Source organism: Hemitrygon akajei, unplaced genomic scaffold (genome assembly GCF_048418815.1).
Source record: "Hemitrygon akajei unplaced genomic scaffold, sHemAka1.3 Scf000061, whole genome shotgun sequence".
In the NCBI taxonomy this organism is placed as follows: Eukaryota; Metazoa; Chordata; class Chondrichthyes; order Myliobatiformes; family Dasyatidae; genus Hemitrygon; species Hemitrygon akajei.
In genome coordinates this window covers 4,410,428-4,436,851 of record NW_027331947.1, presented here as the reverse complement: position 1 = coordinate 4,436,851, position 26,424 = coordinate 4,410,428, and the positions used below count along the sequence as shown (strand labels likewise).

Below are 26,424 nucleotides of genomic sequence, written 5' to 3'. Positions count from 1 at the left end.
ATTTCAACCCCCATGAAAAATATATTGTCTGTCCACTCTATCTATTCCTCTCGTAATGTTATAAACGTCCATCTAGTCTCACCCCAGCCGGCGCCGCTCTGGAGAAAACAACACAAGTTTGTCCAGCCTCTCGTTATAGCTCATGCCCTCTAATCCAGGCAGTATCCTGGTAAACCTCTTCTGCGCTCTGTCCAAAGCCTCGACATCCCTCCGAGAATGGGGGCGACCAGAACTGTATGAAACACTCCAGATGTGGTCTAACTAGTTTTATAAAACTGTGTTTCGAACTTAAACTTTTTAGAAACGAACCAGCAGCAATAGAGTTCACACTGGAGTCTGGTTTTGATTCTAAAACCACTCTCTTTATTAGTATCTACTTATAATATAGTAACTTAACGAAATAAAGGAAAGTTAACAGTGTTAAGTGTATATATGTGTAAATATAATTCCCAAACTATCCAGACTGAGGGAACAAAGCTTAGAGTCTTGAGATGGCAAAGTAGGAAAGTTCAGTAATCCACGGAATAAATGATGGGAGAGAGATATTTGTAATCCAGGGTGAAACGTAGAGAAAAGGCCGTTACTTCAAAATAACCGTCGACGAAGTTCTTATCCGTTGAATCCGTCCACATACGAGTTATCAGCGAAAGTGACCTGTCATGGAATACCGTCTTCCAGGGGTTATCACACAGACATACCCAGGCAAGGGTTAACACAAAATATTCCAAAATCCACTCCTATGGATTATACGAAGTGACAGCCACACACATTCGTTGTGGTTCCGTGTACCGATGGTCAACCCACTCTTGTGGGCATAGGAGAGTTCGAAGCCTCAGCTGCGACTAACTAAAGCTATCAGCTTTTCTAGTCTCTCTCTCTCTCTCTCTCTCTCTCTCTCTCTCTCTCTCTCTCTCTCTCTCTCTCTCTCCCTCCCTCCCTCCCTCTCCCGACTGCCTGTCTGCAGATCGCTCTCTCTCTCTCTTATGGTTCAGTCCACAGTCAGCGCTGTCAGCCTGTGACTGACGTCATAGTCCCGCCTCCTCACGACGCCGGCGCTCTTAAAGAAACAGTCACAGTACGACCGCAGGCTCGTAACAGCCGCAACACAACTTTCCGACTTTTGAACTCAATGCTTCAACTAATAAAGACAACCACGCCATTTGCCTTCTTAACCACCTGATCAATCTGTGCAGTCTCTTTCGAGTTACGAGCAGGAGGAGGAAGAGGAACCAGACCAGCAGGATGTGGCTATAAATGAAAGATGAGAAACATTTGGAAACTGGTTAATTGAAAAACAAAATGGTTAATTTCTACAAAACATTGCAGGTAATCAGCAGATCAGGCAGCAAATGTGGAGAGGAAGAAATGGGCAGCATTTAATCCGAGCCCCTTCAGCATGTCTAGACTGTGTACTCCTCTGCTTAGTTGCAGCCTGAACTGCAGAGCTCCTCCAGTATTGTGTGTGTGTGCGTCTTTGTATTTCCAGCAACTGCAGAATCTCTTTTGTTTCAGATCTGCATTTGTAAGAGGATTGTACTTTGGCATTAGATACACGAAATGCCTGTTGATATTTAGTGTATCGTTTATGGGAGCTGCTTTCTGCGTTAAGAAAGCTGCTGAGTTTTCTACACACAAAAAAAAACTAAGATATGGACATGGAACAGGTGCTTGCAGAAATTTTTAATGGCACCATGATTACCCATAAAGCCGCGCGATTAAAATTTCTCTGCCGTTTGAAGCACCGATCAAATGCGCAGGCGCAGGGTTGCTGCCGTCTCCGATAACTACGCATGCGTGCAGTATACAAAATGTCGGGAGGAGCGGAAAGGTAAGGGCTTTTTTGGCTCTAATTGAGTGACAATTGCTGTGAGAACTGTGGCCCGTAAACACGGCACAGGCAAGGTCTTTTTCCTCTCTCTCAGCCCCACGATCCGTACACCGGCCCCGGGGAGCTTCCGGCTAATCAGGGAACGGGAGCAGTTAGATCTCACAGACAGAGCTGAGCTCCAGCAATCTGAATGCAAGGATTAGGAATTCGGAAAAAAGAGAACAAAATCTTTCTATCAGCTGTTGAGAAAATCACCTTTGCTCTATCTCCAACCGCAGCAAGAGAATATCTGCAGCTGCTGTAAATCCAAGCAACACACACAAAATGACGGAGGAACTCAGCATTAGTACTCTTTCCCATAGATGCTGTCCGGCCTGCTGAGTTCCTCCAGCATTTTGTGTGTGTTGCTTGTTCTGCCTGCTCTTGCTCTGGACTTTTCTGCCCATGAGAACATGTTCTGTCCAATTCTCTCTGGGCACATAATAATATCAAACACTGGGCTTTCACATCACAAATGTGCCAGACTCCAATGAGACAGAGTACTGCCCTTCCCTTCATATTCGTTGGCATTGTCATCACCGAGTTCTTCACTGTCCGTAACTTGAGGGAGGGTTCAGGGGAAATATTTATGTACAGTACAGAAACTGGTGTGACCTGTGTATATTGTGGTAATGCAAAAGTTGTTGGATAATTTGCAAGTGGGAAGAAGAGGAGTGATATTTGGAAGTACAACTTTTTGAAGCACCATTTAGCAAGAAAATTGCATACAGTGATAGGCACCCCTGGTCAAAATTTCTGTTCCTGTGAATAGCTAAACGAGTAAAATGATGACTTGATTTCCATCCTCTTTTCATCTTCAGCTTTTTTACAGATGGTGCGATGTGTGCTTCAAGAACTTGCTGGTATTGAATTGAATTAATTTTTCCCTCTACCAGTGAAACGTTCCCCGTGCCACTGGCTGCAACACAAGCCCAAAGCATGGTCGATCCATCCCCATGGTTAACAGTTAGAGAGGTGTTCTTTTCATGAAATTCTGCACCCTTTTTTTTCCTCCAAACATACTTTGCTCATTGTGGCCAAAAAGTTCTTTTTTTAGCTTCATCAGTCCACAGGACTTGTTTCCAAAATGCATAAGGCTTGTTTAGATAACACACACAAAATGCTGGTGGAACACAGCAGGCCAGGCAGCATCTATAGGGAGAAGCACTGTCGACGTTTCAGGCCGAGACCCTTCATTGTTTCGCTTGTTTAGATGTTCCTTTGCAAACTTCTGACGCTGAATTTTGTGGCAAGGGCACAGTAAAGGTTTTCTTCTGATGACTCTTCCATGAAGGTCATATTTGTACAGGTGTCCCTGCACAATAGATCAGTGCACCACCACTTCAGAGTCTGCTGAATATTACTGAAGGTCTTTTGCAGTCAAACAGGGGTTTTGATTTCCCTTTCTAGCAATCCTACGAGCAGTTCTCGCAGAAGGATTTCTTGGTCTTCTAGACCTCAACTTGACCTCCACTGTACCTGTTAACTGCCATTTCTTAACTATATTACAAACTGACGTAATGGCTACCTGAAAATGCTTTGCTATCTTCTTATAGTCTTCTCCTGCATCATGCATTTTAATTTTCAGAGTGCTAGGCAGGGGCTTAGAGGAGTCCATGGCTGCTGATTGTTGGGACAAGGTTTGTGGAGTCAGGGTATTTATAAAGTTTTGAAATTTGCAACACCTGGCTTTTTCTGACGAAGATTGTGAACAAGCCATAGCCCTAACAAGCTAATTAAGGTCTGAGACCTTGGTAAAAATTATCTGACAGCTCAAACCTCTTGGGGTTCCCAAACTTTTGCAGGGTGCTCTTTTCCTTTTTTTCCCACTCTGAAATTGTAAAAACAAAAATAATACACTAATCTTGCTTAATATGTTGAAAAGAATGTTTTATCTTTAACTTTATGACTTTTGGAGATCAGTTCATCTTCCACTCAGTTAACTATTCAGAATAACAGAAATTTTGAACGGGGTGCCCAAACTTTTGCCTACCAATGTATATACGGTGTGCAAAAGCACTGGCGGGAAAATCCTTCAGTACTGCTGCAGGCCTGTTACACAGGTTGTGTGAGAGTGAAGATGAAGTCGGTGAAACCCAGAGGAGATCAAAGTGCTTATTGACAGTGACTTGCTAGCTGTAGAAATGAATACCTCTCTATATAAAATTCAGTGTGCACATGTTGTTCTCACTGGGCAAAAATTTGCACAGCACAAGGTTTTTGTGCACACGGGTGATTACAAATTGGAGGAGACATTGGTGGGAAGGAGGGGAGACCTCCAGTGTCCCTGATGCCCTCACCTACAAGATGCGCATCCAGCTGCAGCTTGTAACCCTGCACTTTAAGGAGCTGGAACTTGAAATGGATGAATTCTGGATCAGCCGGGAGTGGGAGGGGGTGATAGGAATGACAGAAAGAGAGGTGTGTTACATCGAGGTGCAGGACACAGGAAACTGGGTGAGAGTCAGGAAGGGGAATGAGGTTAAACAGCCATCGTAGAATACTCCTGTGGCCATCCCCCACAACAACAGGTGGACCACTTTCGAAACTGTTGGGGGAGGGATTATCTGGCAGAGGTAAGTCAAAGATGTGATGGGGATTCGATAGTTAGGGGAACAGAACTAGAAGAGGACTAATATCCTAGTGGTAAGGCTTGAAGTGCTAGTGGGGTATTTAAAGTTCCAGGTAGGGAGGGAGCCAGAATGACAGAACAGATAATGGAGGGGGTGAATTTAATTGAATTGACTTTAATACTTATATCCTTCATATACATGAGCAGTAGAAATATTTACATTAAGTCTCTGTCTAAATGTGCAATGTGAAATTTATGGTAATTTATAATAAACAGTATGTACAATAGGACAGTCAACATAACATAGAAATACAGTTGTATCAGCACGAATTAATCAGTCTCATGGCCTGGTAGAAGAAGCTGTCCCAGAACCTGCTGGTCCTGGCTTTTATGCTGCGGTACCATTTCCCAGATGGTAGCAGCTGGAACAGTTGGTGGTTGGCTTGACTGGGATCCCCAATGACCCTTCGGGTCCTCTTTACAGCCCTGAATAGTGGGAAGTTCACATCTACAGATGCGCTGGGCTGTCCGCACCACTCTCTGCAGAGTCGTGCAATTGAGGGAAGTACAGTCCCCATACCAGGCAGTGACACAGCCAGTCACAATGCTCTCAATTGTGACCCTGTAGAAATTTCTTAGGATGTAGGTCCCCATTTCAAACTTTTCAATGCTCTGAGGTGAAAGAGGCACTGTTGTGTTTTTTTCCACCACACAACCAGTATGTATGGACCATATATTATGATATTGTAACCATTGCTGGGACTTGGTTCCAGCCAATATTCTGAGGAATATAGAGGAACAAATCTTTCTCCAGTGATCACAGAACATGCTTAGAAACAAAGGTTGATATATTAAGTGATTTTAATTTTCCATATATTGATTGAGACTCCCATACCATAAAAAGACTATTGGGGTAGAGTTTGTCAAATGTGCCCTTAATCAGGACGTAGAATTCCCAATGTAGAAGTTGCATATGCAATTGCATGTGCAATAAACTATCAGGAAATGATCCGGGGCTGTTGACAGAAATCAGTGATCATAATGCCATGAGATTCAAAGTAAATATGGAAAAAGAGAGATCTGGACCACGGGTTGAGATTCTAAATTGGAGAAAGGTCAATTTTGATGGCGTCAGAAAAGATCTGCCAAGTGTGGATTGGGACAAGCTGTTTTCTGGCAAATTATGATAATTTGCTAATTTATAATTTTACTAATTTGATAATTTATGATAATTACCATAATTAGTTGGTGAGTGGGAGTTCTTCAGAAGTGAAATTTTGATGATGCAGAGTTTGTAATTGCCTGCAAAACTAAAAGTTGAAAGATAACTGGTGCAGGGAACCTTGGTTTTCAAGAGATATCGAGGCCCTGGATATTTTGTTCCTCTCAATGCCTCAGACTGTTGGGTGGTACAATATCATAATTCCACACCGTGAGCTCATCCGACAATTTTTTCAGTTGTCTTCTCTTGGTTTCTAAAAGCTTCCTAATAGTTTCTGCTCTTTTGGTTGCCCCCTCTTTGACTTTTATGTTGGCTTTGGCTTCTCATTTCAGCCACGGTTGTGTCCTTCTGCCTTTCCAATGCTTCCAGTTCTTTGGGATATATCTACCACGCACCTCCTGAGTTGCTCCCAGAAACTCCAGCCATTACTGCTCCGTCGTCATTCCTACCAGATTCCCCTTCCTGTCAAGTTTGGCCAGCTTTTCTGTCACAGAAACATGGAGAAGGTCAGAACAGAAACAAGCCCACTCTGTACGATCAGAATGGTAATCTATACGGGAGACAAAATAGATGGGGGAGGTTTAAAATAGTAGTTTAGCATCTGTATTTGCTCAGGAGATGGACACAGGTGAGGCAAGGCAGCATCAACTTCATGGACCCTGTACACATTACAGAGATGGAGGTGTTTGCTGTCTTTAGGCAAATTAGCATGGATCAATCCCCAGGGCCTGACAAGTTGTTCCCCAGGACCCTGCGGAAGACAAGTGCAGAAATTATTGGGGCCCAAGCACAGATATTTAAATCATCCTTAGTGACAGGTGAGGTACTGCAGGATTGGAGGACAGCCGATGTTGTTCCACTGTTCGAGAAGGGCTCTGAGGAGAAACGAGAAAATGTTACGTTTGTGAGCTTGAGATCAGTAGTGGGAAAGTTATTAGAACGTATGTGCAGGAACCGGATATATAAGTATTTGGATCGATTTGGACTGATTAAGGATAGACAGCATGGTTTTGTGCATGGTAGGTCATGTCTGACCAGTCTTATAGAGTCTCTCGAGGAAGTTATCAGGAAAGTGGATGAAGACAAGGCAGTGGACGTTGTCTACATGGACGTCAGCAAGGCACTTGACAAAGTCTCATATGGGAGGTTGGTCAAGAAGGTTCAGTCATTCAGCATTCAAGATTAGACAGTAAATTGGATGAGACACTATCTTTGGGAGAAGCCAGAGTGGGGTAGCAGATGGTTGCCTCTCTGACTGGAGGCCTGTGACTAGTGGTGTGCCACAGGGATCAGAGCTGGATCTGTTGTTGTTTGTCATCTATATCAGTAGTCTGGATGATAAGATGGTTAGGGATCAGCAAATTTGTGGATGAAACCGAGACTGGGGATTCAGCGGACTGCAAGAAGACTATCATGGCTTGCAGTGCGAACTGGACCAGGTGGAAATATGGCTTGAGAAATGGAAAATGGAATTCAATGCAGACAAGTGCGAGGTGTTGCATGTTGGTGAGACCTACCAGGGTGGGTCTTACACAGTGACTGGTAGGACATGGAGGAGTGTTGTTGAGGAATGGGATCTGGGAATACAGGTTTATATCTCACTGAAACTGGTGTCACAGTTCGATAGGGACGGAAAGAAAGATTTTGTCACATAGTCCTTCATAAACCAAAGTACTGAATGGTATGTTATGTTGACTTTGTACAAGACACTGGTGAGGCCTAATTTGGAGTATTGAGTGCAGTTTTGGTCAGCAACCGACAGGAAAGATGTCAAGACTTTGAAAGAGTTCAGAGAAAATTCACAAGGATGTTGTCAGGTCTGGAGGACTTGGGTTATAAGGAGAGATTGAACAAGCCAGGACTTTATTCCTTGGAATGTAGAAGATTGAGGGGAGATTTGATGGAGTTATATGACTATTTAGAGGTTTATAGATAGGGTAAAAGCAAGCTGGCTTTTACCACTGAGATGGGGTGCGACTACAACCAGAGGCCATGGGTTAAGGGTGAAAGGTGAAATGTTAAGGGAAACATGAGGGGAAACTTCTGCCGGGTGAGTTTCCAAAGAGATCACCAGCTCATAACCCAGCACGGATGGAAAGCGTGCAGGGGAACCGGCTGGATTCGAACTCAGGACCTTTCGTCCCGAAGTCTGGCTTTGATGCCACTACGCCACCAGCCAGGTCAGGAGATATTGACATGGCATTGAAACTGTGGCACTTTAAATTAACATTACATAAAGGAAAACCCTAGCTGCGCATCAACAAAGGCTATTTACGTGAGAGGGTTTCTGTTACTGTGGGGCCAGGCACCCTTTCAGCTCAATGGGAAGAGGGAATAATTCAAATGGACAGAGTCAAACAGAGCCAAGTCACAGATTGGAGATGGCATAAGTGCCCCATTCTTACAGAACATCAGAGGGTTTGAGGGTCATTCCAGATACCAGCACTGTGCCCAGTTAGAAGGAGAATTCGCTCTCCAATGTGTTGAACTTTACTGTAACAGTGTGATGTCAGATCACACCTTGGCAACTCAAGTGATCTCATCTCAAATGTTGTCCTTCACCCACTGATGGATTTTTAAATCTTTTTACAGGTTAAAATCGACAAGGAATTTGTCTATGGGAATTCAAACACAACACACCAGTTGTGCTGTCTCTGTCTAGATATTTAAGGAGCAAGAGATTCAACCAGCCATCCTTCCTGCTCAGACTGTGGGGAGGGATTCATTCGGTCATCCGACCAACTGGCACGTCCGTCATTTTACACAGGGGAGAGGCCGTTCACCTGCTCAGACTGTGAGAATGGATTCACTCGGTAATCTCAACTGAAGGTTCACGCTGGGCAAGGTCATTCATCTGTTCTGTGTGTGGAAAGGGGTTCAGTCAGTTTTCCCACCTGTGGGCACACCAGTCAGTTCACACTGGGCAGAGGCTGGTCATCTGCTGAATTTCTGGGGATGGATTCACTCGGTCATCTGGCCTAATGGCTCACCAGCGAGTTCACAACGGGCAGCGGCTGTTCGCCTGCTCAGAATGTGGGAAGGGATTCACTTGCTCATCTAAACTGAAGGTACATCAGCGTGTTCACACTGGGGAGAGGCCGTTCACCTGCTCAGACTGTGGGAAGGGATTCACTTGCTCATCCACACTGAAGGCACACCAGCGAGTTCACACTGGGGTGTGGCCGTTCACCTGCTCAGAATGTGGGAAGGGATTCAGTCAGTCATCTGATCTACAAAAACACCACCGAGTTCACACTGGGGAGAGGCCGTTCATCTGCTCAGACTGTGGGAAGGGATTCAGTCATTCATCCACCCTACACAGTCACCAACGAGTTCACACTGGGGAGAGGCCATTCACCTGCTCAGAATGTGGGAAAGGATTCAGTCATTCATCGACCCTACACAGACACCAGCGAGTTCACACTGGGGAGAAGCCATTCACCTGCTCAGAATGTGGGAAGGGATTCACTCAGTCATCTGATCTACAAAACCACCAGCGAGTTCATACTGGGGAGAGGCCATTCACCTGCTCAGTCTGTGGGAAGAGATTCACACAGTCGTCCAAACTATTAGCACACCAGTCAGTTCACACTGGGGAGCGGCCGTTCACCTGCTCAGACTGTGGGAAGGGATTCACGCTGTCAACTAATCTACTGAGACACCAGCGAGTTCACACTGGGTAGAGGCTAATCACCTGCTCAGACTTTGGGAAGAGATTCTCTCGGCCACCTTCACCAAATGTGCATCATTGTCAACTCAAACTGGAGTTTCAGGAAGGTATTAAGAAAGAGCAAGAATTCACTGGCAGAGAGGACGGAACCTACTGCCTGAGGGTGGTTTCTGCCCAGAACATTTGGGCAGAACCCGCAGCGTCACAGTAGCAGTCCGAGAGCAGCGTCACATCAGCAGCCAGGAGCAGCGTCACAACCTGCGGTAAGATGCCGAACTTTAAATAATTGTTGAGACTTTCAGGGAAAGGAGCACTGCTGTCACTGCGTTTGGGTTAACTCCGCCATCGGGATCATCGCACACAGGCACTTCTTGAAAACGGCACAAGGCTTAAGAAGAGCTCGCAAACGTTCGAGAGAGTTCACCCAGTTTGGAACCATAATGATCCAGTAGAGAAACGGAGGTGCAGCTCCGAAATCGTCTCCGAAGTCCGACAGGCAGCCAGTTTTTCATCTAATCCTAATGCTAAGGTGGATGCTAATGCTACTGCCTTATGACTAACCTTGACTAGACTAATAACTGACATGACTGATTATTTATGACTACTGACTAATAACTAAGAACTATGAGCTGCCAAACTTGCAAAAATAAAAATAAAAAAGGAAAAAGAAGGAAAGTTGTTTGGTCATTGAATGGAATCCGGTTAACCTGGAGTCCTGAAGAAGGAAGGAAATCAAGTTCAGATAAAACAACATCAAAGCATCACCAAAATTTGTACTCTCACCTGTGAACAGCCTGCAGAGAGAATCAAACATGTCTGATCAAGCTATTGGGAAATCGGTTGAGCAACTCAAGCTGGAGAGAATGACAGCAAAAAGATTGTTTTCTTGTCTGGCCAACAGCATTACCAGGACCTATGAAGACATGTCTGAAAGAGGAGCTCAGAGTGAGTTTCAATAAACTCACAATGGAAGCCGAGAGAGTCATGGAAGCCAATGATGATGCGGAGGCCGGACTCACTGCAGAACGGGAGGCGGAGCTGAACACAGAGAAAGTAGCTGTGTCAACTGAACAGCAAAAAGCTGACCTGGCAAAGACGGCAAATGAGTGAGAGTTGAAACTAAAGGAAATCAGAAGGCTGATCCAGGAGACTCTTTGGACCAACTTTGGAAATGTTGAGTTGCTCACAGTACTACAAGCAGCAGAGGATGAATGTGAAGACGTCGCTGCTGTACAACCCGATGGCCACCAGGAGGCGTATGTCTTCATGCTTAACCACCTGCAAGGACTGGTAAAGACAGCAAAGGAGGTGGGAACGATGGATCCCGCCAGGGGATCGGAAGCACCTTCAGAGTCGCCTAAAGGGGCTCGAACTCAACGTCCCCAAGTTGGTTTCCAAGAAGGCCCACTTCATACGGGCAAGAAGAAAGGAGGATGCTGAAAGACTAACACCGACAGCATTGGGCTTTTCCTCCAATTTTCCCATGCCAGCCATCAGACTGAAACCGACGTCCCTTCCCAAGTTTCCTGGCAGCAGACGTGATTTTCACAGGTGGAGAAAGGACTGGGAAGCACTCCAGAGGCAGGGAGAGCCGACCGCTTCAAGAGAGGTGAAAAAGGTTCAACTGCTGGACAGTCTTGACGACAAAGTCAGAAGAGACCTTTGCCTCAATACTTATAAAACTGCAGATGACATCTTCCGTGTTCTAGAAAACCGCTATGGAAATCGAGCGTGGAAATCGGAAGTGGGATAGTATTGGCGCAGCATGCGAGCCCAAAATGCGCGGGTTGCGGCTGCGAAAACTGCCAGCCGGGCGGCAAAGGAATGACTCTTGCTGAAGAGAGGGAACTTGTATACAAATTCATATAAAATCAAAGCAATAGTGATAAGGGAGAAAGAAAGGCACGAACATTGACTTCTCTAACTTCCATTAATGCGCCTCCTCCCCTTCTTACCCCATCCCTGACATATTTAGTTGCCCATCACTCTGCCTGTTCTCCATTTCCCTCTGGTGCTCCCCTCCCCCTTTCTTCCTCCCTAGGCCTCTGTCCCATGACCCTTTCCCTTCTCCAGCTCTGTATCACTTTTGCCAATCACCTTTCCAGCTTTCAGCTTCACTCCGCCCCCTCCTATCATTTCGCATTTCCCCCTCCCCCTCCTACTTTCAAATCTCTTAGTATCTTTCCTTTCTGTTAGTCCTGACGAAGTGTCTCGGCCTGAGACATCGACAGTGCTTCTCCCTATAGATGCTGCCTGGCCTGCTGTGTTCCACCAGCATTGTGTGTGTGTTGTTTGAATTTCCAGCATCTGCAGATTTCCTCGTGTTTGCACAATATACGAAGGATACTTCACATTATGGATCATATATACAAAAAAATAAAATCAAAGCAATAGTGATAAGCGTGTACGCTGAAAAGGCATTTGATTCGGTTAATTGGAATTTTCTTTACAGAGTTTTACATAGATTTGGTTTCCATAACAATGATTAAAACTATACAGGCACTATATGACAACCCTACCGCTAGGATTAAAATCAATGGATATTTATCAAATAGTCTTACCCTAGAAAGGGGCACAAGACAGGGTTGTGCATGGTCAGCACTACTCTTCGCATTATATCTGGAACCATTAGCTCAATACATCAAACAAAATGGGGAATTACTAGTAAAGGGACAGGGCATAAATTGGCTTGTTATGTGGATGACATTTTGATCTATCTAGGGCAACCAACATACTCTTTACCTGATTGATGCAATCCTTTGAACAATATGGTCAATTATCAGGATACAAGATCAACATAGATAAAACCCAATTACTTTCATATTACTATAGCCCACAAAGAGAAATTGAAAGTAGATATCCCTGGGCATGGCAAACAGAGTCTTTCAAATATTTGGGCATCATTATGCCAAAAGATTAGGCAACATTATCAGAATGTAATTATCAGCCTTTATATAAAAAAAACATTAAGGAATATATAGCAAGATGGAACCTGATTCCTTTCTTTTAGTTTCAGTTCAAGGATTGAGTCTATTATAATGAATATACTGCCCATACTGTTATAGCTCTTTCAGCCCCTACCAATAGAGATTAATCAAAGTCAATTCAATGAACGGAACAAGATGTTATCAAGGTATATTTGGCAATGTAAAAGGCCTAGAGTTCATCTCAAAACTTTGCAATTAGCAAAGGAAAAGGGTGGATGCGGCCTAACTTCTCTTAGAGGTTATTACTTTGCAGCACAGTTGAGAGCTGTGATGTGCTGGAGCAACGCATCATATGACGCTCAGTGGAAAAACATTGAGGAGTGGGTACTTCCCATCCCCATGCAAGCAATTTTGGCTGATAATAACTTGCAAAGGTACATAAATACTATTGATAATCCATGGGTGAAATTGACTCTTAAAATATGACAAACTACTATAAAAGAATATAATCTAGAGGGAGATACTGCAATTTTTCAATGGTGTGCATATGACTCGGATTTTACACAAAATAAATTGGATGCTAGATTTAAGGACTGGACAGCTAAAGGAATAACAGTTCTTTGCAACATAATGAAAGAAGGAACACTGTTCAGCTTTGAAATGTTGAAAGAGAAACATTTAGAAAAACAAGATTTTTATCAGTATTTATAGATGCGACAGTATGTTAATAGGATGCTTAAAATTGTAACCAAGGCAAGTACATGCATGATAGAGCTATTTAGTAAAGCATATAATTCAGATAACGGTAGTAGAATTATTTCAAGCATGTATAAGGGTTTGTCAAATCTTAAAACATATTTGACTTCATACATTAAAACAAAATGGGAGAAGCAAGGAGGGATAATTATATCTGAGGAAGAATGGACAATAATATGGAGGTATCAATGGAAGTGTACCAGTTCTCAGAAATGGAGTGAGTTCGGATGGAAAAACTTAATAAGATATTTTATTACACCCTCTCAGAAATTCCATTATGATTGTAACCTCCCTGTTTGCTGGAGAAACTGTGGAAATCGAAATGCAAATCATTATTATATTTTTTATGACTGCCCTGTTATCAAAGACTATTGTAGGGGGATACACAATGGCATCTTTAAATGTGAAATACCCTTGGGGAGTAAGACCATATATTTTGGATATATACCTCAAGAATGGTTGAGAAAAGATAAATATTTAATGAATATATTGTTGGTGGCTGGTAAAAAGACTGTTACTAGGAAATGGTTATCACAGGAGAGCCCAACTTTAAATGCATGGATGGAAATTACAATGGACATTTACAAATTGGAGAAGATAATCATAATCTGGAACAATTTGATTCATACTGGGAAAAATAGTTTAACTACGTAATGCCTCATAGGCCTGATTTTATTCTCACAAATCAATGAATTTGCTGCAAAAAAAAAAAACGTTATTTTTTCCTTTTGCTTGTTTTTTCTTTTACTCTTTTCTATAAGTGTATACCTCAGATAAATTCTATGCAGAGATTTGTGGCACATATAATTATATGATATATATCTACAATGTCTGAAATACATCTTCTGGAAATGTTTGATGATGAACTTCAATAAAAAAAACAAGAAAAAACAGTCAGATAAAACTTTTAAGTATATATTTTCATCAAAAATGAACAGAATTCAGCACTCCATGTTTGTATTTGCAATCGTGATAAGAAATACAGACCAGAAAACTTAAATGAGAGGCCAACTCAGAACAATAAATCATCACTCTGGAAGAAAACATTAACCAGTGAAATGAGTCTGACCCTCAATGGGAGACATCCCAACAATCTGAGTAGACTAGATGGTGACAAGGAAGCCTTGAGCACCTGACTGAGAGTTGGAGACCTCTTCCCAAAAAACAAAGGGGTTTCTTGCAGAAATACAGGACAAGATGTTTGATAAAAGGGGTAAAACATCAAAAGTACATGAAATATTAACAAACGAGGAAGTTAGTGCAGAAAATGCCAGAGAAATCAGACACAATCCAACACATTCCAGGATCCTGCAGATTAACTCAATCTGATTACTTACAAAGGTACAAACAAATGGCAAATATCATTCACCAAAATCTTGCTTTAAAATACAAACTCATGAATGCCCTCCATCACTTCATAAAGGTACCATAAATATAAGCCCAATACAGTTTTAGTGTCAAAATCTTGCAAATTAGATGATAATCAATAAATTATTTCAGATAGTACAATCCATAAAAACCATCCGGATATAATATTATAGGATAAACAAACAGGAACAACTCCCCCAATAGATAAAACCATTCCCAACACACAAGTGTTCTTCAACCAGTGGAGTACCTCACCACAGGTATTGTTTGTGTCATCAGTCAGACAACCAAATTATTTTCTGTCAATCAGCTTCCAAATGTTGCTACTCTGTCATTCGTTGCCACATCTTGCTGCTGATTCCCTTCTCCTCATCATACGTTCTTAACCCAACCATCATCCAGAGCCCCAATCTCTGCCCTGTGCAGACTTGCCTCTGGTTTCTGACCCTGCTTCATTGAACATTCAACTAATCGTTTCCCATTCTGCTTTCAGTCTTTAGAGAACAGTGGTGTTCTCTAACAACACTTTAGAAGCAGGGAAAGTGACCCATAATGTGGAAATGAGTCGTGATTAAGGAGTTTAACTCCCAATGTCATTCTTCCGCATCCAGAGATTAGAGGGGTGAAGAACATCTCAGACAGAACTGCAGTCAGCTCGACTTCTTCAGTCAGTAGAAAATTAAAGGGAAACCTCTTCACCCACAGTGTGGTGACTGTTTAGAACCCATCACCACAGGGAGAGTGAGAGGGGGAAAACGGGAGGATTTAAAAGGACTGTTGTGGAACAGAATCACTGGGTCCAGCTGGCCTGAGTTGACTCTCTACTGTACACTAGGTGTGTTGTAAATTCACCAAGACAGAGTTTAAAATGAACTGATTTATTTCTCTCAGATCCAGAATATTAAACTCCAGTCCCATTAAAGGTGAATATGCAGCAGAAGAAACTCCTCCCATGCCCAGTGACCAGGGTGCAGAACTGGGTGTGGCGAGCAGCAGCAATAATTGCAGAGTTCAGCACCGACAGTCACTCTCGAAATTGCATTCAGCAACGGTGATGGACAAATATCCAGCATGCAGCTTATTGAAACTTTCTCCGCAGTGTGAACCCAGTAGTCTGTCACAAGTATAACAATGTTTAGGTTACGACTAGAGATGACAGGGTTTTGGAGTGTGGGGCTATCCAATGAGAGAAATGTTCTTTCTTGTGAGTTTGTAAGAGAGATTTTGTGCTCCTTTGCTGGGGAGAGATGAGAAGACGTGAATGGAGAGAGTGGGCCCTTTTGCTTTTTTTTGTTTCTTTACTAACCCTATAATCAAAGTAAGAATTATAAAGCTCAATCATTTAATCACATATTGTGTACAGTTTGTTATTTCAGGGTACTGATTTGTTACAGGGGACACAACACACAGCACCCACCCAGACAAGATTTCTTAAGTTTGGCCGGGCTGCGGGTCTATCACCCCCTATATTAAGCTGAAAGCCAAAGCAAGAGTTACATAAGGTTAGATTAAAGAACACTCAGGCTGTTTACAAGAAGGGTCAGAGCCGTCTCTATTTCCTGAGGAGACTGAGGTCCTTTAACATCTGCCGGACGATGCTGAGTCTGTGGTGGCCAGTGCTCTCATGTTTGCTGTTGTGTGCTGGGGCAGCAGGCTGAGGGTAGCAGACACCAACAGAAACAACAAACTCATTCGTAAGGCCAGTGATGTGTCTGGACTCTCTGACGGTGGTGTCTGAAAAGAGGATGCTGTCCAAGTTGCATGCCATCTTGGACAATGACTCCCATCCACTCCATAATGTACTGGTTAGGCACAGGAGTACATTCAGCCAGAGACTCATTCCACCAAGATGTAACACTGAGCATCATAGGAAGTCATTCCTGCCTGTGTCCATCAAACCTTACAACTTCTCCCTCGGAGTGTCAGACACCCTGAGCCAATAGGCTGGTCCTGGACCTATTTCCACTTACCCCTAGACATTGATAGAGCTTGTTTCTTATTATTGATTATTATTCCTACACTTCTATGTTTATTATTGCTAACCTGTTTTATATGTATATTTGCATTATTGATATTGTTTTGCTTATTTTACTAATAAACACCTTTAGCTAAAGTGATTTGATTACCAAATTGGGGGGCCGGTGAATCGGGATCGATTTCCCTTATCTGATCTGGTTGTGTGAGAAACCAGAAAGACAGGCAGCAGAAATGGATGTTGACGAGTTTCTGTTAAACCCTGTGCGTTTAAAGAAAGCTAAAAAGTCTGAGTTGTGGGAAATGGTGGAGTCCTTGGAACTCAAGGAGGTTAAGAAAGGGATGACGAAGGCAGAGATACAACGTAAGATAGCTGAACATTGTCACGATGCAGATATTCAAGGCGGAGTTGTTAGAACACTTTCCTGTAGGGAAAGGGGAGGTCCAGTTACGTCTGGAAGAGAATTAAGTTGGAGGTGGAGGAGGCAGTAAAACAGCGACAGTTTGAGAGGGAGAAATGGCAACACGTGGATAGCGGGGCAGACCGCGGGGAAAAGTTTAATGTTAGTCAGGAGATTAGGTCAGTACCTCCATTCGAGGAGACGGACATTGATCGGTACTTCTTGCATTTTGAAAAAGTGGCCGCGAACCAGAAGTGGCCTAGAGATAAGTGGGTGGTGTTGTTACAAAGTGTACTTAAAGGGAAGGCTCAACGTGCATACGCAGCATATATGTCTGATTTGGTTAAAAAGGAATGCAATCCTTTTGGGTCAGATGGACTTGGTTCAGTGAAGAAAGGGTTAACCTTGGCACCAGAGGAAAATGAGGATTCTCAGTCACTTGTGTTAAAAGTTAGTGATGAGATAAAAGCTGGTGAGATGGATGTTATTGAAGATACTGAGGGAAAAAGTGTTACTGGACTTTTGAATAAAGTAAATGTAAAGTCAGGTTTGGTTCCAGGACTGTTGTGCAAAGGGAAGGGATCATTAATTAAACAATGGTTTGTTAACAAGGTGTTTGTTTTGAAACTTAGGATGCACAACTTGGTGATGTTGCTCAAGTATGTGATTTGGAGAGGCAGAACTTGAAGTGTTGTTTTGGCCCAGAGAGACCATCTGCTAGTGTCATTAAGGAAATTAATCAAATTAAAGATCCTGAAGATAAAATTAATGACCTGCTTAAAATTAATGAGTGGTGTGGAAGTTCAGAAAATGGGCTTAGTTTAGAAAACATTGGTGATAAGCTTTGTTTTCTGGACGAAGCTTGTGAAAGTTAAAGACAATATCATAGTAGGTTGACTGAAAGTTAAGTTTAGAAGTAAAATAGAGATTACTATTTGCACAAACTTCTGTAATGTACTACATTATAATCACTCATGTATTGGTTCACTCTTTGTGATATACACCTAAGCTAAGAATTAACTCCACTGTAGAAAAAGAATTACTGTCACTTATCCTGGCATTACAGCATTACAGCATTTGTCCAGCACAGAAACCAGTGATAGTTTATACTGATCACAACCCCTTGGTATTTTTGACAAACATGAAGAATAAAAATAGACGGTTATTAAGTTGGAGTCTGTTGTTACAAGAATATGATATGAAAATACAACATGTAAAGGGAAATGATAATGTAATTGCTGATTGTTTATCTAGGTGTTAATTTGAAAGTATATCTGTGTTGTCCTTGTAGTTAAAAACCACTTCTGTATTAGATTAGACTCTGTAATGTGCTTTACTAGTTAATCTTCACCCCGGTGAAAATTCTTTGAAGGGTAGGGGTGTTCTGTGTGCTGAACAGACCAGATGGAAATGGGGTCCAGAGCTGACCCTCCCCCCCCCCACCTTTGAGGACTATGCTGCTAAAGAGAGAGAGAGAGAGAGAGAGAGAGAGAGAGAGAGAGAGAGAGAGATGAAGAACAGAGGTAGAGACATCTGCTACAGATAAGAGAGAGAGAGACGACTGATTTATGTATTATGGCTTCTTCACTGATGGAAAGGTAAACAAAACCTTTTGCTGCAGGGACACTTCTTTCCTCGTTAACATTCCTGAGGAGACATCAGGAGTGGCCTAGTTTGATGGACATAGACATATTGAGTTGATGGATGGCTGATACCCAGTCAGTGGGGATAAAAGACGGGTCTGGGGAGACACCCTCAGACACAACAGTGGTCACTGAAAGAGTGTTGTGCACCCACAGGAAGGTGGGGGCTTCGAGGACCGAATCAGGAGATCGGTCACAAAAGCTCACAGTGTGACGGCAGGGCTGGTGGGGGCTTGTGTGTGTGTCCACTCATGCCAGAGTGACGAGTCCACCACAGAAGAACAGTCCAGCTGAGAACGGAGGGGTCATAACCGAATGACCACAATGGTACAATGGCACAAGAAGACAACAAAAGGTTTGCCTGCTGCAGCTGCCCAATCTCATGCTCGCTCTCACTCTCTCTCTCCCTCTCCAACAATTGCAGCACAGCAACGGTACCTCAGCATGGACGAACTGAACTGAACTTTATATTCTCTTATGACTAGTCATTTACCCCTAGACATTCATAGAGCTTGTTTATTATTATTGATTATTATTCCTACACTTCTATGTTTATTATTGCTAACCTGTTTTATATGTATATTTGCATTATTGATACTGTTTTGCTTATTTTACTAACAAACACCTTTAGTTAAAGTACCACCAGACTCCAACGTATCCTTCCATTTCTGCTGGTCTGTTAACCCAGTTACGGGGTACGTAACAGCATAATTTACTTAGTATTATTTAATTATTTATGGTTTCATATTGCTATATTTCCTATTCTTGGTTGGTGCGACTGTAACGAAACCCAATTTCCCTCGGGAACAATAAAGTATGTCTGTGTCTGATTACTGAGTGAATTGCTTACCACATTCACAGCAGGTGAACGGACACTCGCCGGTAAGAACTCAATGATGCACACTTGGTTGATTTGGCTGAGAAAATCTTTTCCCGAAGTCTGAGCAGGTGATCAGCCTCTACCCAGTGTGAACTCGCTGATGTACCTTCATTTTAGATGACCGAGTGAATCCCTTCCCACAGTCTGAGCAGGTGAATGGCCGCTCCCCGGTATGAATTCGCTGGTGTGCCAGTAGGTCGGATGACCGAGTGAATCCCTTCCCACAGTCTGAACAGGTGAATGGCCGCTCCCCGGTGTGAACTCGTTGGTGTGCCAGTAGGTCGGATGACCGAGTGAATCCCTTCCCACAGTCTGAGCAGGTGAATGGCCTCTCTACAGTGTGAATTCTCTGATGTACCTTCAGTTGAGATGATTCAGTGAATCCCTTCCCACAGACTGAGCAGGTGAATAGCCACTCACCAGTGTGAACTGACTGGTGTCTCAGTAACTGAGATGACCGGGTGAATCCCTTCCTACAGACTAAGCAAGTGTACAGCCTCTCCCCAGTGTGAACTGACTGGTGTACCTTCAGCTGGGATGAGCAAATGAATCCCTTCCCACAGTCTGAGCAGATGAATGGCCTCTCTCCAGTGTGAACTCTCTGATGTACCTTCATTTGGGATGACCAAGTGAATCTCTTCCCACAGTCTGAGCAGGTGAATGGCCGCTCCCCGGTGTGAACTCGCTGATGTACCTTCAGTTGGGGTGAGCAAGTGAATCCCTTCCCACAGTCTGAGCAGGTGAACGGCCGCTCCCCGGTGTGAATTCGCTGGTGTGCCACTAGGTTAGATGACCGAGTGAATCCCTTCCCACAGTCTGAGCAGGTGAATGGCCTCTCCCCGGTGTGAACTCGCTGATGTACCTTCAGTTGGGATGACCGAGTGAATCTCTTCCCACAGTTCGAGCAGGTGAACGGCCGCTCGCCGGTGTGAACTCGCCGGTGTGCCATTAGGGCGGATGACTGAGTGAATCCCTTCTCACAGTCTGAGCAGGTGAATGGCCTTTCGCCAGTGTGAACTGACTGGTGTGTGAGTAGGTCGGATGACTGAGTGAATCCCTTTCCACAGTCTGAGCAAGTGAATGGTCTCTCTCCAGTGTGAACTCTCTGATGTACCTTCAGTTGGGATGACCGAGTGAATCCCTTCCCACAGTCTGAGCAGGTGAATGGTCGCTCCCCGGTGTGAACTCGCTGGTGAGCCATTAGGTTAGATGACAAAATGAATCTTTCCCCACAAATTCAGCAGATGACCAGCTTCTGCCCAGTGTGATCTGACTAGTGTGTCACAGGTGGGAAGACAACTGAATCCCTTCTCACAAACAGAACAGGTGAATGGCCTTGTCCCAGTGTGAACTTGCTGATGTACCTTCAGTTGAAATGACCGAGTGAATCCTTCCCCGCAGTCTGAGCAGGAAGGATAATCGAGTGAATCCCTTGCTCCACTTCTTAAATATCAAAAGAGGCAGCAAAACGTGTGTGTTGTGTTAGACATTCCCGTAGACGAATTCCTTGTCATTTTTAAACTGTAAAAAGATTTACAAAATCCATCAATTGGTTTAGAACAACATTTCAGCTGAGATCACTTGAGTTGTCAAGGTGTGATCTGACATCACACTGTTACAGTGAAGTTCAACCCAATTTGGAGAGAGAAATGACCTTCTAACTGGGCACAGTGCTGGTATCTGGAATGACCATCAAACTCTCTGATGTTCTTCCTGTCTCTATAAGAATGCAGCATTTCTGCCATCTCCAATCTGTGCCTTGGCTCAGTTTGACTCTCTCCATTGGTATTATTCCCTGTTCCCACTGAGCTGCATGGGTGCTGGCCCCACAGTAACTGAAACACTCTCACACAAATAGCCGGCAGAGCATTCCAAACACCCACCACTCTCTGTGTGAAAAACTTACCCCTGACATCCACTCGGTGTCTATTTCCAAGCACCTTAAAACTATGTCCCCTCATGTTAGCCATTTCAGCCCTGGGAATAAACATCTGGCTGTCCACACGATCAATACCCCTCATCATCTTATACACCTAAAAGTGCTCTAAACATAAAGAATGAAATTATACATTGCTTTGAGTATTTGTCAGAAGTATACAACATTATAAGGGTAAAGATGGGGTAAATGGAAGGAGGATTTTCCACTGAGGTTGGGTGCAATGATAACCAGAAGTCATAGGTAAGTGGAAAAGTTGAAAATTTAATAGAAACATTTGGAAAAGCTCTTTACTGAAATGGTTGTGAGAGTGTGGAATGAGATGTCAGCACCAGTGGTGAATATGAGCTTGGTTTCACAATTTAAAAGAAGTTTGGATGGGAGGCTGGATGGTAGGGGTATGGAGGGTGATGGTCTTGGTGCAGGTAGTTGCACAGCTTAAATGGTTTTTTTCAGCATTGACTAGATGGGCCAAATAGCCTCTTTCTGTACTGAACTTCTCCATGTTTCTATGTCGGAGAAGCTGGCCAAACTTGTTTGGAAGGGAAAAGGTAGGAGTGACAATGGAGCAGCAATGGCTGGAGTTTCTGGGAGCAATTCGGAAGCTGAGTGATCGATGCATCCCAAAAAAGTGGAAGCATTGGAAAGGCAGGAGGACACAACCGTGGCTGAAATGAGAAGCCAAAGACAACATAAAAGCCAAAGAGAGGGGAAACAAAAGAGCAAACACTATTTTGAAGCTTTTAGAACCTAACAGAAGACAACTAAAAAAATCTCAGATGAATGCAGGATGTGGAATTATGATATTGTAGTCATTAATGCGTCTTGGCAGCACCCAACAGTCTGAGGCATTTAGAGGAACAAAATATCCGGGGCCTCAATATTTCCTGAAAGTCAAGTTTTCTGCACTGGTTACGTTTCAACTTTTATGTTGTTAGGCACATACAAACTCTGCACTCTCAAAATTTCACTTCTCAAAGCCTCCCACTTACCAAGTACTCCTTTTCCAGGAAACAGCCTGTCCCAAACCACACTTGTCAGATCCTTCCTGATACTATCAAAATTGACCTTTCTCCAATTTAGAATCTCAACCCGTGGTCCAGACCTCTCTTTTTCCATCTTTATTCTGAATTTCATGGCATTATGATCACTAATTTCTGTCACCAGCCCTGATCATTTCCTAACAGCTTATTGCACACTTCTACATCAGGAATTTTACATACTGATTAAGGGCACATTTGAGAAACTCTACCCCATCTACCCCTTTTACACTATTCGAGTCCCAGTCAATACAGGTAGTCCCTGAGTTACGAAGTCCGACTTACGGACAACTTGTACTTACGAACCGAGGAAGGAGAATGCAGTCCGCCATTTTAAGTCATTGCCATTGACACTGTGTTGAGTGTTTAACTTTGTATTGGGCTTAAATTTTTCTTAGTAAGATTTACCCTGACCTCACACCCCCCTCCCGCCATTCCTGTCAGCTGGTGGCGCAGTCAGCTCAGCACCGGGCTAGAGAACGGAGGTTCCCGAGTTTGTTTTAGTGACAGACTGCTCCTGTGCCGGGTTGATGTCGATCCAGTGACTCCCGTACCCTCCATGCAGGGTTGGTGTCGAGCTCGCAACTCGACCTCGTAAAAAAAAACACTGCCACCTCCAGTTTAAATTCCCACACAGAATATTGTGGAAGATCAAATACCCAAACCCAGCACAACCCCCAGTCCCATTTAACCTGTCTCAGTGTGGTGCAGTTCAGGACCTGGGGAATTTAGTGCTGCAGTTCTTAGGACCCAGTGGACCTCGGGAGCTGGCGCAGGTCGGCACCCACCGCCTGCAGTGTTTCTGTTCCATTGACAGGAAGCGATCGCATTTGAAAATAAAGTGCGAATAATAAAGCGTTTGGAAAGAGGTGAAATACCATCTGTCATTGGAAAAGCGTTAGGCTACAGTCGGTCAACTATCGTAACACATCTAAATGATAATGGATAAATTGAGAATAATGGAGCATGTGAAAGTCCCTGCCATGATGAAAGCTACAATTATTACTAAGCAACACGATAGTTTAATTATTGGAATACTTACATTTCTTAAGTGTTTTATATGCATAGGAAAGTAAAATATATACTATATACTAAGACAAATGTTTGACTAACTGACGCTAAATAATATCGGATGTACTTGTTCCGACATACGTACAAATCTGTCTTAAAGACGGACTCAGGTACGGAACTCATATGTAACCCAGGGACGGCCTGTATATGGAAAGTTAAAATCACTTACTGAATCAACTTTTGTTTCTCGGCATGGTCTGCAATCTCTCTACAAATTTGTTCCTCTACATCCCTAAGACTGTTGAGTGTAAACAAGTTCCAATAATGTCTACAATATCATAATTCCCTTTCCTGAGCTCATCTGGCTTTCCTACGATGCTTCTTGCATTGTGACATACACAACTCAGCACATTCATCGTACCATGCTCAACCATGATTTCAATGTTTGTCTAAATGAGACTCACCAAACTTTCTCCTGACTGAGTCAATGGAAATTCTAAGTCAGAAGGGTTCTCTCCAGTTGATGCTCTCAATCCTCGGGCTGGTTCACTTGTTGCTGTTCCCTTCTTCAGCTGTGGTTTGCTTCCAGTTGGGGTATTTCTTCCAATAGACCTCTCACCGCAGGTCTAACTTTAACCAGAGAGATAATAAAGCACATTAACAATAAAAAGGAGAACCAAACATTTCTGCTTAATATTACTAAGAACAAAACTCACTGGAAGTTAAAAGTTGAATGCAGATATAATGATCTCAGTAAACAATCTTTTATTGTCCGTCACATGTCACAGAATAATATGGGATAAGGAGCCATCATTCAGTCAGGAACAGAATTAGATGATTCAATCCATCTGGTCTGCCCCACCATTCAACCATGGTTGATTTTTATTCCAACACAATATTCCTGCCTTCCTCCTGTAACCCTGCAGCTACTTAGCAATCTGGAATATATTAATCTCTGTCATAAATATACCCAAATGGCAGCCTCAACCAACCTCTGCTGCAACAAACTCCACAGATCAGACATCTTTTGGACAACACGTTTTTTCTCAGTTTTAAAGTTTCTCATCTTTATTCTGAGATTGTGCTCTCATATCACAGACTCTCTGTCTAATGGAAACCACCTCTCCATGTCCACTGTAACCAGCCTTTTCAGCATTTGGTAGGTTTACTTAACCATACATCCCTCCACCACCCCCACCGTCCCTCTGAACTCCATTGACCATAGGTCCAGAACAATCAAATGCTCCTCACACATAAATCCAATCTTTCCTGAGATTATTCATGTGAACCTTGTTAGCAACAACTGTACTGAACACATTTCCAGGAAAACCGGACAAATTGCTACCAGGTTAATTTATAGGGAAAGTTGTGCTTTCTTCACTGTTGTACCAGCACAGAACGAGCCATTTCCATTCCCAGGTTAAATCAGGTCAATTTCAGGAAATATCAACCAGTCCAGGGTTAATGTAATAAAAAGAAGCTGCAATTACCAGAAATGCTCGGCAGGTAAGGAACAGCTGTGGGGAGAGGAACGAACATTACAATTCAGGTTAATAACGTTTCGTCAGAATGACTTCAAACATTTTCAGTTTTTAGTGCAGATCTCCCGCAACTTGAGATTCTGCTTGACTTGCACTGAGTGGCCAACAGGTGACAGTGAGAGGGGGGATTTCTAAACACAGTTTGAACACCAAACTTGCAGGTTTATTTTTACTGTTGTAAACACAGAAAAGCCCATTTACTCATAGCCACTCCTCAGATTAGTAGTCAATGTTTCCAAAGGAACTCCAGAAACAAACATCTGATCCTACAACAGAAGTACTCGCTCAACACCTCATAAGCCCAAGCAGCTCGATTCCTGGGCCCAGTTTACCTGGATCAAAAACTGTGATATCCCAGGACCCAACCTCACAGAGTCACACCGCTGAATCTGCTGCTCACCGACCATGAGAGTTTCACACATCATCCCTGAATCTCACACTGGGTAGTGCAGTCCGGGATTTCCCCACCACCAATGTGCAGCTGCTCAAAATTTCTGCTTCATTGCAGAAGGATGACCAACCAGCCCCTTCTGTAGAAACACTAACCAAAGTCAAAGCCATCACAGGACTAGAGTCCAAGCACCAACTCTCCCAGTACTCTTTGCTGACTGTAATATGATGAAGTGTGTCAGCCCGTCACTCTTCATAAACTAGCACCTCCACACCAATGCACAACAGAACTGGTACCTGATGACCCTCTGCCATTCCAGCTAACAAAAAGTGATTTTGGAAATAACTCAGTGAGGTCGAAGGTGTAAAAGTATAGTTCACAATGAAGACTATGGTTAGAAGTATTGCTGATATATATCACTGAAAAGGTGAGATACAGGGTGGACCAAGGTTGACCCAGATAGTTGATGCATATCACTGAAGCTGGGGGGGGAAGAGACTGGACAGAGGTTGAACAAGATGGGCAGGGAATGAGCAGATGGAACCAGATATCAAGGACAATCACTGATGGTTCTCCAGCAATATGCAGATACTGAATTAATGGTACATACTACTGTATAAAGGATTCTAAAATGACAAAGTTAGAATAAACAGTAAGAACTTTGCCAGATATATTTTGATCCTCACCATATTTTTATCAACAAGCTTTCCATCCGGACACTTCATGCTTTTTATGGTAACTACTCTGCCCATGACTGTGAGGATCTGCAGAGACATTTGGATCCAGATCAGCACATCACAGCAACCACTCTACCCCTAGACTTCCCAGTCCCTTGGTAAAGCAGGCAATGAAATCAAAGATCCCCACAACCTGCGACGTTCTCCTTTCTCAGACACCCCAGTCTGGGAGAATACACAACAGCCACAAAGCTCACGGACAAATGTGAGGAGCCTCAGGAAGCGAGGTGACTTGGGGAAAGTTAACGAGACTCAGTGGCCAACATCAGATTTCCCCAACACAACATGTGATCTTGCATCACAAACCGGAGGGCGGGAGAGTTCTGCAGGAAAAAGCCTTATGTGACCTGTCCGTGGGTCACCCATTTCAACTCTGCAGAAATAAGACAGCCTGGGCACCTGGTTTGGATCGTTCAATGCAGATTAAGTGAAGTCGACACATTTTTGACCAGCCCAGATAATCGGAAAATAAATGAGTAATTGGTCCT

At 43.3% G+C, this 26,424-nt stretch overlaps 2 protein-coding genes and 1 long non-coding RNA gene across 8 annotated transcripts in view; 2 read left to right on the top strand and 1 right to left on the bottom strand.

The window, feature by feature from the left end:
* LOC140721792 (uncharacterized) overlaps positions 1-19,230 on the top strand; it is a 284,490-nt gene extending 265,260 nt beyond the window's left edge. Inside the window, exon 2 of the long non-coding RNA XR_012097463.1 lies at positions 15,759-19,230. This is a non-coding gene — a long non-coding RNA (uncharacterized lncRNA). The remainder of the gene's footprint in view (positions 1-15,758) is intronic.
* The window catches only part of LOC140721788 (uncharacterized), a 32,099-nt gene continuing 6,821 nt past the window's right edge, over positions 1,147-26,424 (bottom strand). The window contains exons 2-5 of one of the 5 annotated variants that reach the window (XR_012097459.1): positions 23,732-23,897; positions 19,251-20,801; positions 6,057-6,145; positions 1,147-1,248 (exon numbers count right to left, since the gene is read on the bottom strand). Coding sequence is in view for 3 of the 5 variants with exons in the window: in XM_073036588.1 (XP_072892689.1) it covers positions 19,360-20,481 (1,122 nt within the window). In the remaining 2 variants the exon portion in view is untranslated. Of the gene's footprint in view, positions 1,249-4,633; positions 6,146-18,242; positions 20,802-23,731; positions 23,898-24,757; positions 24,785-26,424 lie in introns of those variants that run through there. The other 4 variants (XR_012097458.1, XM_073036588.1, XM_073036587.1 and 1 more) reach the window with 4 other exon arrangements.
* Positions 1,785-13,903, top strand: LOC140721789 (uncharacterized). 2 transcript variants are annotated; one of them, XM_073036590.1, is made up of 2 exons: positions 1,785-1,828; positions 8,254-13,903. In XM_073036590.1, exon 2 carries the CDS (start codon positions 8,643-8,645, stop codon positions 9,342-9,344), a length of 702 nt encoding a protein of 233 aa, XP_072892691.1. In that variant the 5' UTR covers positions 1,785-1,828; positions 8,254-8,642; the 3' UTR covers positions 9,345-13,903. The 2 variants fall into 2 exon arrangements, with proteins under 2 accessions (XP_072892691.1, XP_072892692.1); XM_073036591.1 differs by lacking the exon at positions 1,785-1,828 and adding an exon at positions 6,040-6,206.

Coding starts and splice junctions, on each gene's coding strand:
- LOC140721789 (XM_073036590.1), top strand. CDS start 8,643: ATGGCTCACCAGCGAGTTCACAACGGGCAGCGGCTGTTCGCCTGCTCA.